Genomic DNA, 16,843 nt, shown 5'->3' with positions numbered 1-16,843 from the left:
TTGCCTGGCAGGTTTGACGTTCGAGGTTGTTGCCGGAAGTGACGTCACGGGGGGGGTGGGGCGGGGCGGAAGCGGAAGGGGCTGTTGGGGCCCGCGGCGGCAGATTCGGTCCGTTTTGGGGCGGGCGCGGGGCCGAAGGGAGACCAGGACGGCTCCTCAGTACGGGTGAGCTGTCAGGATCTCCTCGTCAGGGCAGGGGCTTGTGTCTCGTCTCCACTACCAGCGGTGCGGGACGGTCCAGGGGCCCTCTTCTCCTCCCCGCGGGCGGCGTCCTCCTCCCCGCGGGCGGCGTCCTCCTCCCCGCGGGCGGCGTCCTCCTCCCCGCGGGCGGCGTCGCGCTGGTCTGGGGGCGAGGAAGAGCCGGGTGAGGGCCGCTTTCTGTGATGAGTTGCTCGTCCTGCCTTCTGATATTTACGCATCCAAACTTTGCTCTTTTGGCCAATGCCTTTGGGACCAGGTGAAGGAAAGAATAATAAGCATTCTAAACTGAAGGATGCAAAATATTTTCACTGCTTGTTGAGTTTCTGCTCCTTTGAAACAGCAGTGAAGCTTGTTTTCACTCGGTTTAAGTGGATTTAGCCAACCCTAAATTCTTGCTTTCAGTTATTTTTAAAGATCTTTGATAGTTATCAGTTTGAGGGTTACTACTTAATCCTATTTAGAATGAATTAAGATGATGACTGATGTTGATTGGTATTGAGCCCTAGCCCAGTACTGTATTGTAACACTTTGCAAATAGTAATATCTAGAAAAGAGGAGCAAACCCCTTTGAATTTCAGTGATATTTCTGTTGCATTTTGTAGGCTTTTTTTACATAATTTTTTTTTCTTTTAAGGTGGAGAGTATACTATATTGCATTTATTTCATAGTCTGAAGAATAGTGCTTGGAATAATGGCAACGGGAGACCTTCAAGGAAGCTTAAGAAAAATAGAACAAGGACTTCGCTTGGTAAATTATCCAAAAGATGTGGATTATACAATGTAAGTGACAGTGTCAATAAATTTACACTAACACAGGGTTGCAGCAAGATGTGTAAACAAGATATGTGTAAATATTAGCACTACATCTACTGATGAGTGAGCTGATCATATGTCTGTTGGAACTTGGGTTTGTGAACTGAATTCTGAAGTGTGTTACTATCTTGCTTTTCTTTCTTTTGCTGTTTTTCTCTTGTCTTTGATTAATCTCTCATCCCATAAAGATGAAAAAAAACCCCAAAATATGTCAACTATTGAGATGGAAGTGCTCGTGATCTATAGACCTGACAATGTTAAAATTATATGAAAGTCACAAAACTGGTTTGAATGTTTTACAAGTAACAGTAAAGACTGATGAATGACATATGCTTAGGAAAAAAAGCTTCAAATGAAGAAGATACTTGTCTCCTTGCTTTACTTGTGTAAAATACTTCTGTTTCTCAACAGGTTAGTAAAGGGTGATCCAGCTGCATTTTTACCTATCATCAGCTACTGTTTTACATCTTTTTCAACTTACATAGCAGAACTTTTGGTAAAATGTGATGTGGAACTCACAGCAAAGAGTGACTTGCGTTTTATTGAAGCCATTTATAAGGTATCTGTCCTCATGTTCATCATAGAGATACAGTTTTGAGCATGACCTCATAAAAATTAAACTTCTAGTATGACCTTTACAGGAAAGTGAAATTTCTTGGCAATGAATGTGAATTGTAATTCTGTTGGGATTTGAGCTGAGTAGTAAGTCACTGTGTGGCAAGTCTTCATGTAGATTTTAATGAAAATAAGGCTGATTATTGTTAGTCAAATAGCCATTTTGAGACAATCGCAAAGTCAGTAATATTATTGAGTTTTATATTAGTTGTGAAGAATACTGAAATGTTTATTACACAATACATTTTAGAGATGTGACCTTAGAAGAAATGATAACCAGCAAAATATCTCAATAATTGTAATAAAATCACAATTAAGAAATAAAATTATTTTAAGACACCATGCAAAATTATTATACAATGTCCAGTTCTTACCAGTTTATAAGTCAGAATTGAATGAAAATTGGCTTGGTCTGTCATTAAAAATATCCATAAAGACATTTTTATAAAAGGTAGATCGGTACATTAAGAAATATTAGCTTATTCAGACTAGTTTTCCATCTGAGGACAGACTCTTTTATAAAGAGACTCTGGGAGCCTTACTCCTCTGATGCATTTGCTGAGAAGAATACAACTTTTTACTGTGCATTCACTTTGGAAAGTTTTTTTAATTTTTTTTTTTTTAATATTAGTGAGTACAGTTACATATTTCATGAATCTTAAGACTGAGTTAAACTTTACAAGAGTGGTGTGAATGAAATGTTTCTGGAAGTGGTTGAAATGTTGAAAGTCTAGTTAGAAGAAACAGCTGTGAGTATATAAATAACCAAATGATAAAAGGTTTAACTGCTGGAGTGCTGAACGAAAGAAAACATTGTAGAAGAAGAACTTGAGCATACCATTTCTACAACAAATTGTGTGGTGATTTTGAAAGTGAAATAAAATCTTGCTTTGTTGCAGCTTCTTCGAGATCAATTTCAATATAAACCAATTTTAACAAAACAGCAATTTCTTCAGTTTGGCTTTGCGGAAAGAAAAATGCAGATTGTTTGTGACATTATCAACTCTGTGGTGAAAAAGCATAAGGAGTTAAGTAACTCGAGTAAGGTACTGATTAAACGGTGAGATAAGTTTCTTTTGACATAATTGATGCTGCAGGTAAAAGCTGAAGACCAATTTATTTGAACATGCAACATTGCTGTTCGTGCAAAGAGGGGGAAAACTTGTATGAAGATAGCTTGATTGTTATCACTTATACAAAAGACAGGAAGCTGCCAATGCTTCGTATGTAAACAAAAGCAGATTATAATGGAGATAAATCTAGTACTTGGTGTCTATAGGAAGTCATATATTTTGTTTTATGTTTTTCAAAATAGTGAATGTTTATGTAACTTGGTAGACTTTTCAGGTAGATTTAAAAACAAAGGAAAACCATCTGATATAGAATCATAGACTAAGCAGGTTGGAAGAGACCCACTGGATCATCAAGTCCAACTATTCCTATCAAACACTAAACCATGCCCCGTAGCACCTCGTCCACCCGTGCCTTGAACACCTCCAGGGAAGGTGACTCAACCACCACCCTGGGCAGCCTCTGCCAGTGCCCAATGACCCTTTCTGTGAAAAATTTTTTCCTAATGTCCAGCCTAAACCTCCCCTGGCGGAGCAAAGTTCTGGTAACACTGAATTTAAACCTGGTATGTGTACGTCTCAAACCTTATTATTTTCATTAATCGTTTGTTTTACATTATTAAGGCATTAGATTTTATCAGCGTATGCTTTAATAAAAGCACTTTTGATGTCATAATACCATTTTTCGTATTTGTCTTTCAACTCTGGTTCAAGTTGTCTTTTCTTTTTATGACCAGCTTTGATACAGCCTTGTTTAGGCATTAATGAGTGTGTGGATGTGGTATTTGCTTTGAGATCTGTTTTCTCAGTAAATTTGGGTCTTTTTTTTTTTTTTGACATTTAATGTCCTGTAGAAGTTTAAATGTGTTCGTGCCATTCAATATTCCTGCCTGGTAGTGTTGGCAGAAAATGGAGTGTGTCATCTTGTCCTCATGTCCCTCTTCCCCCCAATCCCCTCCCTTGGCAAATATTCCTGTGTTAGAAGTGTAATATTGTCTCCTCTTCATTTTGAAGGTTAAGTCCCAAGCAAAGAAAAACCTCAGATCTTTTAAATATGATTTATGGTCAAATTGTGATAAAGTCCTTGCTGATCGTAGTGGCAATGCTTTGAATTCTGAGCAGGTATGAAAACAGTTTTTACATTGTATGTCTAAAGATTATTTGTTTGTAACAAGTCAAGTATTATATGGAATATGTGCTTTCATCTAGCTTTTAATGTTTGGTCAGACAGTTCACCCCCAAGTGCGATTGAATGAAGTAATAGCTGAAATACAAAGGATATTGCTTCTGGATTTTGCTGAGTAGTTGATCTCCAAGTCTTCACGGTAATGATCTAGTACCTTTGTTTGCTCGAATTGTATCAAGTGGAGGGACAACAATGAACGGGAAGATGCAGTTGGAAAGGGAATGTACATCCTTTTTGGAGACTGAAGTGTATTTGGCCTAACATTGGAGTGTTTTCAATGTACTTTTGGAAAAGTTTTTTTAGCTTTCTTTGTCTGAATCTGTTCAGCAAAGATTTCTTAATGTAACATTCCTCTTGGCTTTGTTTTTGCAACTGTAACACTTGATCTCATCCCTTATGCTACTCTTAACTTGTGGTAGAGAGAACTTTCCTAGTATTTTCTGCTAAAAGGGTGTTAAGTAAAGTTATACAGAAATTTTTGGACTGTGGTTGCCCATTAAATGTTGGTGACTTCTGTCTAGAAGGAAAATACGGCTTTTAGTAGTGGGGAAAACACAAAGAAAATTTGGAATGACATGTCTGGCACTTCTGGTTGTTGGATGGTAGGACTGAATGGGAATGTATGTGAGTGTGTTAAGAATTTCCTAGAAGAAAAGGGTTTAAGCTTCACTAAAAAATCTAGGGATCTGTAAGTGTTAAGATGCTGCACAAAGCTAGTAATTGTGGGATATTAATCATTAGATAATTTTGTTTTGTGGCAGGTAGTGATTGTAGAATTTGACCCACGTGGAAAGAAAGGCAGAATGTGTCTCATTTTGTTCTTTCTAAGGGAAGAAGGGAAACGTTTGAAGGAAATGAAACGTGTAGCTGGTAGGGCTATTTTTCTGCAGTTGTCAAGAGAGAATTCTAATCTTCTAGGTTAAATTTTTTTTTTTCCTGAATGTTTGATATTGGTACTCTCTATACGTATACTAATACATGCAGTGAGATTCATGCCTCCCAATCCACACCTAGAAATCTAACAGCCCTTGCATTAAGAGACGATAGTAATGCCTTCATTACTGTTTATGGAAGGGAACCAAAATACACAGTACGTATGGTAAGGTGTGTGGTTCTTTCATATCTGTATGATTTTCTAAATTAAACTGCCTGCTGTTTCTTTCTGTATTTTGCAACAAGTTGGGATAAGATTGTCATACTTAACTAAAAGAATATCAAAAGGATAGAAGGATGTGTCTTTTGTGTCAGTTACTTGGCTGATGAATTGAAATGTTCTTGTAATGAATAACACCAGTGAGATGTTTGTTGTGGTTTTTTTTTTTGTTAACATGCTCAATAGAAGCCTCGAGTAGAACGGCACTGGGGAAGTGAAGTTAGTGGTGACTTTCATCTATTACCCCTTCCAACACAGGGAGGTAATGAAGAAGCAAACCAAGGTCATGATGCTGAGGAAGCTAAATGTGATCAAGTAAGATCTTATATTTTAAAATGCTGTCTGCATGTATAACTAATAGGTATACATAATTAATATACCAAAGAAGTTGGAAAAAATCATCATTGATCAAATGATGAATTATATCCGTCTTGACAGTACAGAACCTGTGTTATCCATCTTTTCAGGTCATAGAAGATAACTCTCAGATTGAGTTTCTAAAGAGTCAGTTTGCTGATTGCCAGGAAAAGCTTCATAAGCTAGATTGGGTGGAAGATAAACTACATGTTTTAGAAGAGAAACTGGAAGGAAAGGTCATCATAGATGAGAAGGATTGGAATAACTTGTTGACTCGAGTTTTGCTTCTTGAAACAGAACTGTTGTTACAACCCATGAAGGTATGTTAATTTCTGTTTTTTGTTCTGGAACAAAAATTGCTTAGGCGCCACCACCCCCATATCTTTTTCATTATGCTCATTGCAATGGAAGTGCTACACTTGTGATGTAACTACATTTGGCATATTTGTCAGGGCAAATCAAGTGTTTTGTTGCATTAAGACTCTTGTTATTTTTCTTGCTGTTGAAAGGTCCTTGTATGCAGGTTACATGCTTAAATCTGTACATATACAAAATTATTTTGAGATGCAGTGAATGATAACACCAGTTTTAGGGTAACATGCTTAATTTCAAAATGTACCTTGCGTATGTATCTTGTCTGTATCCTTCAGATAGTGTCAGATGCTTTCCAGAAGTCAAAAACCATTGTGGAAAATAGTTCATCAGTGTTGCATTTTTCTCTGTAGCTGTAAAAATGTTGAATTTACTTGTAACCAGGAGCTCTGAGTGTGTTGGCCTTGCAAGTTTGAGAATGTTGCTAGTACTAGGGTACAAGATAATTCTTGTGTGCCTTGAAAGTGTGCTAGTTATGCAAGGTCTTTAAATGGAGAAGTGTTCAGACTGATTGCTGAGTTATTTCTAAAGGCTGTAGCTCGTGTGATAAGGATTCACATTCTCAATCACTTTTTTTTTTAACAGTTTCAGGTCAGTAATGGCTCCAGTGATTTACCATTTGAAATCACTTTCTTATGTATATTGTAATTAAATGATCAGTGGACATATGCCCAAATAACACCACCAATTATAATGTTTTATTCAGCTGGCAGTTGCAAGAAGCCTTGAGCTGAACAATGATAGACTTTTTTTCTCTTGTTTCAAGTTTATTTTCTTTGAGAGATAGTTGCTGCATTTCTGACAGTAGCAGCATGGGAAAGTTTCTATTTCAGACTAAGCTTGTTCTTTTATTTCTGGAAACTTAGTTTATTATTTCAGTAACATGTTTGTTGTAGTTGTTCAAAGGTTTGGAATAGTATTTGGAAAATACTATTAGTAATACTTAGTATTAATATCACTCTAAAATTTCCAGTAAGATAATTATAATTTTGTACTGCATTTTGCTGAAAGAAGTCATCTGTAGAAACAAATTTGAATTTAGTTTGTGTGGCATTGTTGCATGCCTTCTTTTCAAAGCAAAAGAAGCTGGGCTTTATGTTAAAAGAAAGGTCTTGAAAACCCTAACTTTGTTGCAATCAGCATTTGAAAACTGCCAAGAAATAGTCCTTTGGGCCAGAGAATTGCTGCTTCTTTGTTTCATGTAATTCCATCCAAATTGTGCTTCATAGATATAGAAGCAATTCAGAATTACTTCTTTCTTCTTAGTCTTGCGTTTTTAGAGACTTTTGGCATCTAGCCAACATAGCAGGGACACTCTGCTGCCAAAGTAGCAGCAGCTGTGCATTTAGCTTTGGGAAAGTCTGAAAAAAAAAGTCTGAAAGCTACTGTTTCTCCTTTATTCCCTTGTTTCGGTATAATATTCCCCTGTTAACTGATATAGTTACTTCAGTATGTAAAGTGATATATTTTACCAAAGACTGAGATTTCAAATAATAATAGTAATTCCTTGGTGAAAGAATTCTAGATGTTGTTTATGATCATTGAATTTTTTAATTTTGCAATTAGAAAATTGCACTCAAACCCATATATTGTTAGTACAGCACTTATTTTGTTTCTTTGTTTATGAATAATCTTTTCTAAGCAAGCCTGAATAAACTGAGAACCTTTCTTGAAAGAGCCCTCTCATTTAGGAGCCTGGGAAACTAGCTTAAAATGTACTTTTCAGATCTAAGCATTTAAGTGGAATGAATTTCAGTTCATCTTTAGGTTAATTTTTTAGGACTGAGGAGCCACATTTCTAAATATCAACAAGGCGTAGAGGATATGCTTATTTTATTAAGGTAGTGGCAGCCAGTATCAAGATGTAATTGTTCACAGGGTAAGAACATTCTGATTGTTCATTCTGCTAATACCTAAGCTATATGTGCTGTATTTGGACCTGGTTTTGACCTGTGTATGAACAGTGATATTGATATTAAAAAAGCCCCTTTGAAATGAACTAATTTTTTAATGTGATGTATGTGTGGAAATTTTGGATTTTTTGTCCTTTTAAGGCATTTATGCAGTTCCAATATATCTGGCTGGTTTAGCAAATGTGTACATAATTAATACTTAAATATTATTTTGTTCACTCAAAAGATGATTTAAGCAGAGTGTATGGCTAAAATACAGTATATTGTATTTTAGAGAGATGTATCTACAGAGTTGAGCAATATAAGTCAAGAATGTACTTCGAGTAGGATTCCAGTTTCTCCTGGTGAGTATTCATGATTTTCTTTTAATTAACATCATATGCTGAAAGCTTCTTGCTGACCTCCACTACTATAGTGTTTTTAAGTAGACAATTGCAATATAGTGACCTCTGACTTTAAACACATGCTGCAAATTAGAAATTAACCTGCTAGTCATTTCATGTTTATAATTGATTCTTTAGAGGCTTTGTTGAAATAGTTATTAAAGCATTCATGAAAATACATAGCATAGTACTAAAAGTCTCAAAGTTGCAAGTTTAAATAAGCTGAGAGTGTTAGTTACACTTTAAAGCAGTAATAATGTTTTAAAAATAAGCCCTTTGTAAGCACAAAAGGAATTGTATTTGCTGTCATGAGTTTGCTATAATTAGTGTCACATTTAGGATGTTGATTTTGCTTTTTATAATGGGGCTCAGGGCAGATTAGAGCTTTTTTGTTCAAAATCCATTTTTGTTTTTCAAATACTCGCTGAACATTCTCTATAATGTCATTCCTCTTGAAGCACTTAGCAGCTAATCAACAAGTGTTTTTGCTGAACTTGCTTGTTTTGAAGAGCAAGACAAAATTTTTCTTCCATTTCCAGATTCATTTTGATAACATACAAGGACTAAATGAAACAGCCTTAAGTGAGAAAGAAATTAAAACCATTCTCCTGGCCATAAGTAATTCTTCCCTGTTCCTCAATGCTAGCTCATTAGCCCTTAAGTTGCATAATTCATTTTAATTTGTACTGTTTCCTCTATGGCAGCTACTATTTCTACCACAAGTAATAAGAAGGGTATTCTGTTTCCCATTCTCACTTATTTGGCATTTTTGTCTGGTGTTGTTGCATTGAAGTTAAAAGAGAATTTCAGTAATCCAGTTGAAATTAGATGGGCAATTTCTTGGTTATGTCAGTTTGTTTTAATTTTGAAGGTATGGGACCTTCTTCTTACAGACCTTAGGAAGCTTGCAACATGTTCCTTTCCGTGAGTTTAGTGATGTTACTGACACTTGAGGACTTCACAGTCAGCAAGTGGGCTGATGGTCTTCAAAAGAGATTTTTTATATTTTCAGACTTCTAGGATCCTTCTCAATTTGTTATTCCCATTTTTCTAAAATATGATTAAGAATTTTAGGCATACAAGTTATGCAGCCAGTCTTAACTCTTCTATCTGAGATGTACAGTACTTGGAATGCTGTGATGCACCTTTTGGTTACAGCTCTTCAGGAGCCACAGCTTTAGAGAAGAAACACTTTAATTTATTTAATATAATGTAATATGACTTTAAATACAGAGTAATGTAGCTATACATGTTCCAAAGGTATGCTCCATAAACAGCAGCCTTAATAATGAGGATATTGGAATACTTCTTGTCTTTTTCTAAATACAAAATTCTCTTCCCTGACAATAGTGTTCTAAAATCACAAAAACTATCAAAATCTTCCCGATGTGAAAGAAAATCCTGTTTCTGCTGAATGGATGCTAAACCTATCCCAGTGGGAGGAAAGCTAGAGAAGTAGCAAGAGAATGATACAAATTCTAAGCTACACAAGAAATTGATGACTTTGTTTACTGCTGCTTATAAAACAGGTTATTTAGCAAAAATTAGGACACGTTTGAATAGGCAGTTTACCATAAAAATAATGTAAACTATTTGAAATTACTATTAAATGTTTGATCCAGTAATTAGACTTTCTCAAGTGTTGATTTCACTTAAGTGTTGATCGGGACAAAGGTAACATTCCTAGTAATCTTTCTGGAATTTATCCTGTGTTATACATAGTATACTGCACTTACCTTCACCAGTAGCTTTTCTTGTTCCATCTTTAAACAACACATTTTCTCCTGTTATTACATATTGCAAATAGAGCTATTTTATAGCTGACCTTGCAATAAAAAAGCAAAAATGCAAAGGTGGCCTAAAACCAACTATTTCTCCATAGACACAGAGAGGAAGGAGAAGATGCCAGAGAGTCTTCATCAGTTGTCTGGGTACAATTCACTATTATCTACAGAGCCATCTCCCAAAGCCGTGACCGTTAATTCTCATGGTCTGACAGACATTTCAAAGGTAAGTAGAACCGGCAAATGCCTAGTTGATCTCCTTTCTGAGGTCAAGAGAATAAGTAAGCATTTGTTTTAGTTGTGTATACTACTAGTGAAAAACAAGGAAACTCTGCAAAGCTACGTCTAGGTCTGTCTCAAAAATCCATTTGTTACATGAACAATGCTTAAAGTCACATTTTCTCTATGAATTTTCCAGTTGAAAATCCATCTGAAGAATGTTAACTTTGAAGAATTCAGTAACTTTGTTGCATTTAAATTGCAGGACACTACAAGACAAAGAATGGAAAGGATAAGTAAAATGTAAGTAATGGGAAAGGGCAACAGGAATTTGTTTTTCAGGAGTTGTACTGGATTAAGGCATATAGAGAATCTACATATGTGTTCCTAGCCTCAAAGGTCTCTACGTGTGGCATTTCCTTATGACTCCATTGGATAATAAATCCACGTACTGTTTTGTATTTGTGGGATGAGTCACTTCTTGTTTTGAAAAAGCAATAGAAAGCAGCATTCTTTATAGTATTAACTAGAAATTAGTGAGTGTTTAGAATCTGGTTGGCAAGGAATAGGAAAATTATTTATCTTTTCATAGGAATTCCCTGGTACTTGCAAATCTTCATAAAAAATGACTATATAATCTCAACTGCTTTTTTTATTATTTAAGGAAAAGTTAAACTAAATTCAGGTGAAGCATTGTGAAAACTGTGTTAGGGTGTATTTCATACAAGTCTTGAAATCTGTAATGAAATTTGTTTTGGTCAGAAATATTTTTATTACACTTGGAGAAATGCATTACTGTATGACGTTTCCTTAGCAAGCAATATCTACTGAGTCTTGCCTGAAAAAAGCTGTAGCATTTTTGGGATTTAAATCTGTTGTATGGGTTACTTCTCTATCTGTCCTTTAAGGTTCATTGACATGTGGTAAGCATTTAAAATGCAAACAAATTGCAGAAGAAAGGGGGGAATAAGAGGAAACTTAAGATTTCATGCTACTTGTTAATATTTTGGATTAATTAGAAAGTTAAAGGCAAGTCAGTTACTTCTTACCATATTTTAATAGGAATGTGTATAAAAATTTGTTTTTTCAGAATTGAAGAAACCTTAGAATTGTTGAAAACCTCAAGCAACACCTCTGACAAGACATGAAAGTGCAGATCTTCACACCTGATCTCTGTAGTGTTGTGAATATCAGAATAAATTTGTGTGTTTGTACCGCATTCAGTTTTTAATTTATCAAATTTGTAATTATCCACTAGTGCTTTTATTCTTTTGATTAAATATTTTCTAATGCATCTCTGTATCTCTTCAGCCCTGACTTTCGGTTTAAAAACTGTTCAAATAGCTTCCCCCCCAGCTTTTTGTAAAGCGAAGACATTATAGCAGTGTATTTTTGTGTTGATGTTTGTTAGCAGTGTGCTTTTCGAAGTGAGACTTTGGAAGTGCAAACTATGATTTACATCCTGTTGGAAACATTCCAGCTGGGACTTCCATATTGTACCCAAGAGGCTTTCTTACATGCCATCTTACCATCTGTTGTCTTCCTGTTGTTGTACAGTTGTCTTAATGAAAACTTGAATACACTGTTTTAAATGCATATCTTTTTTTGCTCTAGTTTTCTTAAATACAAGTTTTCATGCTGAGCTGGAAAGCACCAATGCATTATGGCTTCTGTAAACACTGACCAAGTGAGGGTCACTTTAATCCTAAACAATAGAATGTGCAAGTAAGTCCATAGGCTTTGACTTAAAGAGGTGTGTTGAGTGTTTTAGTATTCTTAACCAACACATTTTAAAGCCAGCAGCACAGATGGAGTCCATCTGGTATGCAAATATACACAACATTTTTATGGTTTGAAGATGTAAGACTTCCATAAATATGGTATAATCAAACTGAAGTCGCGGTGAGGTTTGATTAGTTTTCATTATTTACTATTGTTTGCATAATGATAACATATCATATTAAGTTCTCTTTGTGCTATAATACTTCATTTAAAAAGAATTTTTTTTTTGAGTTTCATATCACAAAACCAGTGCAGGGTTCTTTTGGCAGAGTTTCCAAATGAAGGCAAAAGCAGTTGTTGGACATTATGCTGCCAGAAGTGATTTATATGTTTTAATAATAATTACAATTTTTATATAACTATATGGAATATAAATTTACTTAATTATACATATAAATAGAATAACATAGTGATCCCTTATGTTGTATAAACTGTACTTGAGGGGTGGGGTTTTGGACTTTTACAATAGAACTTTTCTTAGATGATATGAACATCTTTTGCCCCCGTCTGAAAAAAGAACTTGCAAATCATTATTTTAACAATGAAATGAAATGTTCTATTACACCAATTCAACAGAAAAAAGGTAATATTTTTGTATACTAGGACTACAGCACCATCTTGTGGAAAACTTCATACAAAGTAGTTACCAAAGTAGGAAAGAAGTATATTCCTATACAGTTAAATTAATTGCTTTAAAACAATAATGATCAAATATTTTGAAATATTGCCTCTGTTTACATTTTTGATTTTCCCCTGGATTTGAAGATGCTTTTGACTTAAGTAAGGTAATGATTGTGCATGATATTTGATAATGTTCGTGGCAGAAACCAAAGCAATTAATCTACTGTTTGTTGGTGTTATGGCAAAAGTGATAAAGGTTAGTTAGTATAAATGATTGAAGTGGCAGGGATTTATCATTTAATACATCTGATAGATGCTGCAAGTGTTATGGAAAGGTATTTTTCTAAGTTTGCAATTAAATATTGTCTCTGTGTAGTACTGCAAAATTGAAAATCCAGAATTGTTCAGTGGTTTCCTTCTTCTACAAGCTTAAATGCAGTACTTTTCTCTGCACAAGGGGTTCAGTCTTTGTAATTAAATGCTTTGCTTCTGCTGTTTTCAGCACCAAGCAGGGGCTTGCTTTGATCAAACTGAAGCGAAGGGTGTTATTGCTGTTAGGGCATTGGAGCTGGTTTTCTAAGGTCTTCCTCTCACGTTTGCTTTCCTTGTTTGAAGTGAAATTTGATTTTTGGAAGATAGTATCATCTTCTTTAAAAGAAATAGTAATACTACATTCAAATCTTCTTTACAGGTTTGAGTTATATATTTTATTTTTTAATTCAGTTCTCTCATTGGAAACAGTACTAGTAATGGTATATGTCACAATAAAACCTCTCCGAAGTGGAGTGATACTGGGAAATAAATGTCATAACTAAAAATAGCAACATTATTTTAATACTTACTGGTGCAATGCTACTTTGAGTATTGTCACAGCAGTCAAAGAGTTGACATTCTACATCTGCAATAAATTGTACAGGTGCATCTTACCAAGAGACAGGAAATGTTAGATACCCTCCAAAATACTAAATAAGCCACAGAATGTTCCTCACTATAGCTTCTATCATGCCTAGCTCACTCCAGTGTCTTCAAAGAAATTCCTGTTAGTCATGGTTTATCCTCACCTGGCTAAATTTTGGTAGCTAATACTGTGCAGTTGAGCTTTCAAAAATCTTTCTCCTCCCACCACCCAGGGAAAGGAGAGAGGGAAATGAGAGGAAAAAGATGTGCATGTTGGAAACTAAAACTACAACTTTAATGAAATAATAATAATGATAATGAAAATAAGAAGAAAGTAATAAAATATATGACATCTTTCCCCACTTGCTGACTGTATGTCACCACAAAGACTGTAGAGCAGGCACAGGGACTGGGTCCACAGCTAGCGGGGAGCTGGCAGATGAGGTCTTCGGTGGATGTTGGCCATTGCAGAAGAAAGGAAGACCCTCATAATCTCTCAGTTTTATATCAAGTGTGACATTGGGCACTGGAACAGGCTGCCCAGGGTGGTGTTTAAGGCATGGGTGGACGAGGTGCTAAGGGGCATGGTTTAGTGTTTGATAGGAATGATTGGACTCGATGATCCAGTGGGTCCCTTCCAACCTGGTTATTCTATGATTCTATGATTCTATATGTGGGATGGAACATTCTAGTGATCAGTTTAGGGTCACCTGCCCTATTCATCCCTTCTTGCAGGTGCCATCCCCTTCTGCCAGATTGAGGATGGCCTTGGTTAAGTATAAAGATTGGCCTTTCTGCATACCATTGCCCTGTGTTATTACTTTAGTAGAACAACACTGTATCAAAAACATGCAGTTAGCTTTTTGAGAGTAATTACTTACAGCAACTGAGTTAGTCACAAAACTGACTCTACTTTAGCTCAAACCACAACACTTAATCAAGGTTTATGTTCTCTGATTATAAATTGTTAAACTACTGCTGTTTCTTAATACAACTGAATTTTTTATTTTAAAAATACGTATTAATTTTATAGTTAAGATTCGCTTTTACAACTCAAACATCAATAATGTAATTCCACCTTTAATAACTGAAAGTATTTATGCATTGTGTGGGATAATGAAGCACAATTGCATTAAAGTAGAATGCTAAAACAACTTTCTACAAAAATCAGCTTAAATTTGATTTTTTTTTTAAGCAGGATTCCCATTAAGTTGTTTTTGTTTTTTTTTTTAACTCTGCCTTATCAATATTCACTTTAGCTTTGTTACTGAAATTAAAACATGCCATAGAAAACATGAAAATCCTCTCACTCCAAACCTGTAATATTGAAAAGCAGTCTGATAGCACCTTTTACTTCTATTTTGCGTTCGTGTATATACTGCTACATATTCTGGAATTTCAGTGTTCCAAGTCATAAACACTAAGAAAGTTATTGCAATTATGACACTAGACTATATTCTTTATTATTTAAACATCAAAAGTATTGCATATCACTCAAGTTTAATTGCACCCAAGTACGAGACAGACTGGGTTTAGTTACATCCTATTGTTTATGCTTAACTTGGAATTGCTTTGGATCATCAGAAGTGTATTCAAAGCTCAAAGCCGTAGTTACAAAGTATGTCCTATTTCCTTATAAGTTTATCCAAATTTATCCAATTATTCTTGGAGTTCTTTTATGTGTTTCTGTCCTGGTTTAGCCTTGCATTACATGTCAGGATCAATTCAATTTCTAGTCCAGCAACGAACATGGTGCAGAAGAAACCTGGACAGAAAATGTTTAAGTTTTACTTTCTTTTAAGTTTGCCTGATATGGAATACTTGTAGTCTTGAAATCAGTTCCACTAAGGAGAAAATCTCTCCTGGAATTTGCAGAACTAAAATCTAGATGCTGTGGGGAAGGAGGCTACCTGTTTTTCCTTCCCTGTCTGTCTCGTAGTGATTAGTAAAGCTACCTTGTTTGAATTCTGATGCAATTTTTTTTTTTCCTGCTAATATGGTATATGTATTATAGACTTCTGAACAAATACTTGAATGTGAAAAGTACTGCATATATATTCAAGTAATTTATTTTGAAGCTGCTGATATCATGTGGTGTCATGACTTAATGGGACTATACCTGATGAGAGTGGCAGTTTTCTTCTCTCCCTGTGGAAGATCACATCAGTAATAGTTCTTTCAAATGAGCTGTTCTTTTTAATTTCTTATACAAGAATACATGTTGAATTGTGAGGATAGCTGCCTGGTGCACATATGGCTTCGCAGTGCAACTTTTATGTGTTGCTAAATCTGCTCCTACAGTCTGTGATACCACCAGCCTATAAGCCTATTGCTCATACTAACCACAATTTTTTTTCTAATGGCTATTTTGTTCCTTCCTCCTTCCCTCCCACCTTCCCTTGCCCATTGTCTTTTTTGTTTGATCTATTGTATCTATTTCTATTTTAATGTAGTAGTGCAAAGTTAAAATCAAGGTTATGGATGTAGTGAAGTTTTAGAAGTGCATTCTTGTAAAGGTTAGTTTTTCTGGAGTAAGAAAAAAAGTAAGATGATCCAAATGTATGAAAAGCTACTACTATTTGTGGAATTTTCTTAGTTACTTGTTATTAGAGATGCTTAAAATTCTTTATAAATAAACCAGGTGTTAGAACAGCTTTTTCTATCAGCTGCCTGTTTTGACACTGGAATTTAGCCATCATTTTTGTCTCAGTTAAAATTATTTATTTGGCATTATGGTTATCCTTCTGAGCACTTTATGCCACCTTAAGTTCCCTTTCAGTTTCTTTCTAGAATCTTTTTTTTGACTCTGTTTAATGAAACAGAAAGGGTCATTGGGCACTGGAACAGGCTGCCCAGGGAGGTGGTTGAGTCACCCTCCCTGGAGGTGTTTAAGGGACAGATGGACGGATGGACGAGGTGCTAAGGGGCATGGTTTAGTGTTTGATAGGAATGGTTGGATTCGATGATCTGGTGGGTCTCTTCCAACCTGATTATTCTATGATTCTATGAAAATTTAAGTAGTTCACTTATCCTCACGCAGCAAAATACTCTTCTTTGGGAAAGATAATTACAAAAATTGTTTAATGATAGTATGTTTCTTCTGTGGTATCTAGGCAGATTTCTGCATAACAGAAGTTTATCTTGTATTCTGCGTAGGATACTTAGGATGATAGTGTGTCAGCTATGTCAGATGAGCAGTCAATACAAAAGCTAAAACACTTGTGACTGAAGTGTTCCAAATGGGAAAAAGAAGTTGTACTAAAACTGTATATTCCTTTGTTTGAGAACTCTAGAGCTTTTTTAATGAGGTGTAGTAGCTCTATTTATGCAATATGGCTTTATCTAAGAGAGAAAGATGCTATATCTCTGGTGACAAAACTCATCCTTTTTAGGCTCTATCCAGAGCAGATGCTTGAAGCAGTGAAGCTTTTTACTGTCTGGGAGAAAACTGCGCTAATTACTAGTTAACAACAATAA

At 35.4% G+C, this 16,843-nt stretch overlaps 1 protein-coding gene across 1 annotated transcript; it reads left to right on the top strand.

The window, feature by feature from the left end:
* Window positions 1-92: 92 nt before the first annotated feature.
* CEP44 (centrosomal protein 44) lies at window positions 93-12,086 on the top strand. Its single transcript, XM_069855756.1, has 11 exons — window positions 93-165; window positions 836-981; window positions 1,426-1,573; window positions 2,529-2,675; window positions 3,714-3,821; window positions 5,225-5,353; window positions 5,506-5,715; window positions 7,955-8,024; window positions 9,946-10,073; window positions 10,332-10,369; window positions 11,157-12,086. Exons 2-11 carry the CDS (start codon window positions 893-895, stop codon window positions 11,212-11,214), a joined length of 1,125 nt encoding a protein of 374 aa, XP_069711857.1. The 5' UTR covers window positions 93-165; window positions 836-892; the 3' UTR covers window positions 11,215-12,086.
* The last annotated feature ends 4,757 nt before the right edge of the window (window positions 12,087-16,843 follow it).

This window comes from Phaenicophaeus curvirostris, chromosome 4, assembly GCF_032191515.1.
Source record: "Phaenicophaeus curvirostris isolate KB17595 chromosome 4, BPBGC_Pcur_1.0, whole genome shotgun sequence".
Classification (NCBI taxonomy): domain Eukaryota; kingdom Metazoa; phylum Chordata; class Aves; order Cuculiformes; family Cuculidae; genus Phaenicophaeus; species Phaenicophaeus curvirostris.
Note: the sequence above shows the minus strand (reverse complement) of the source record. Positions and strands in the feature narration are given on the sequence as shown.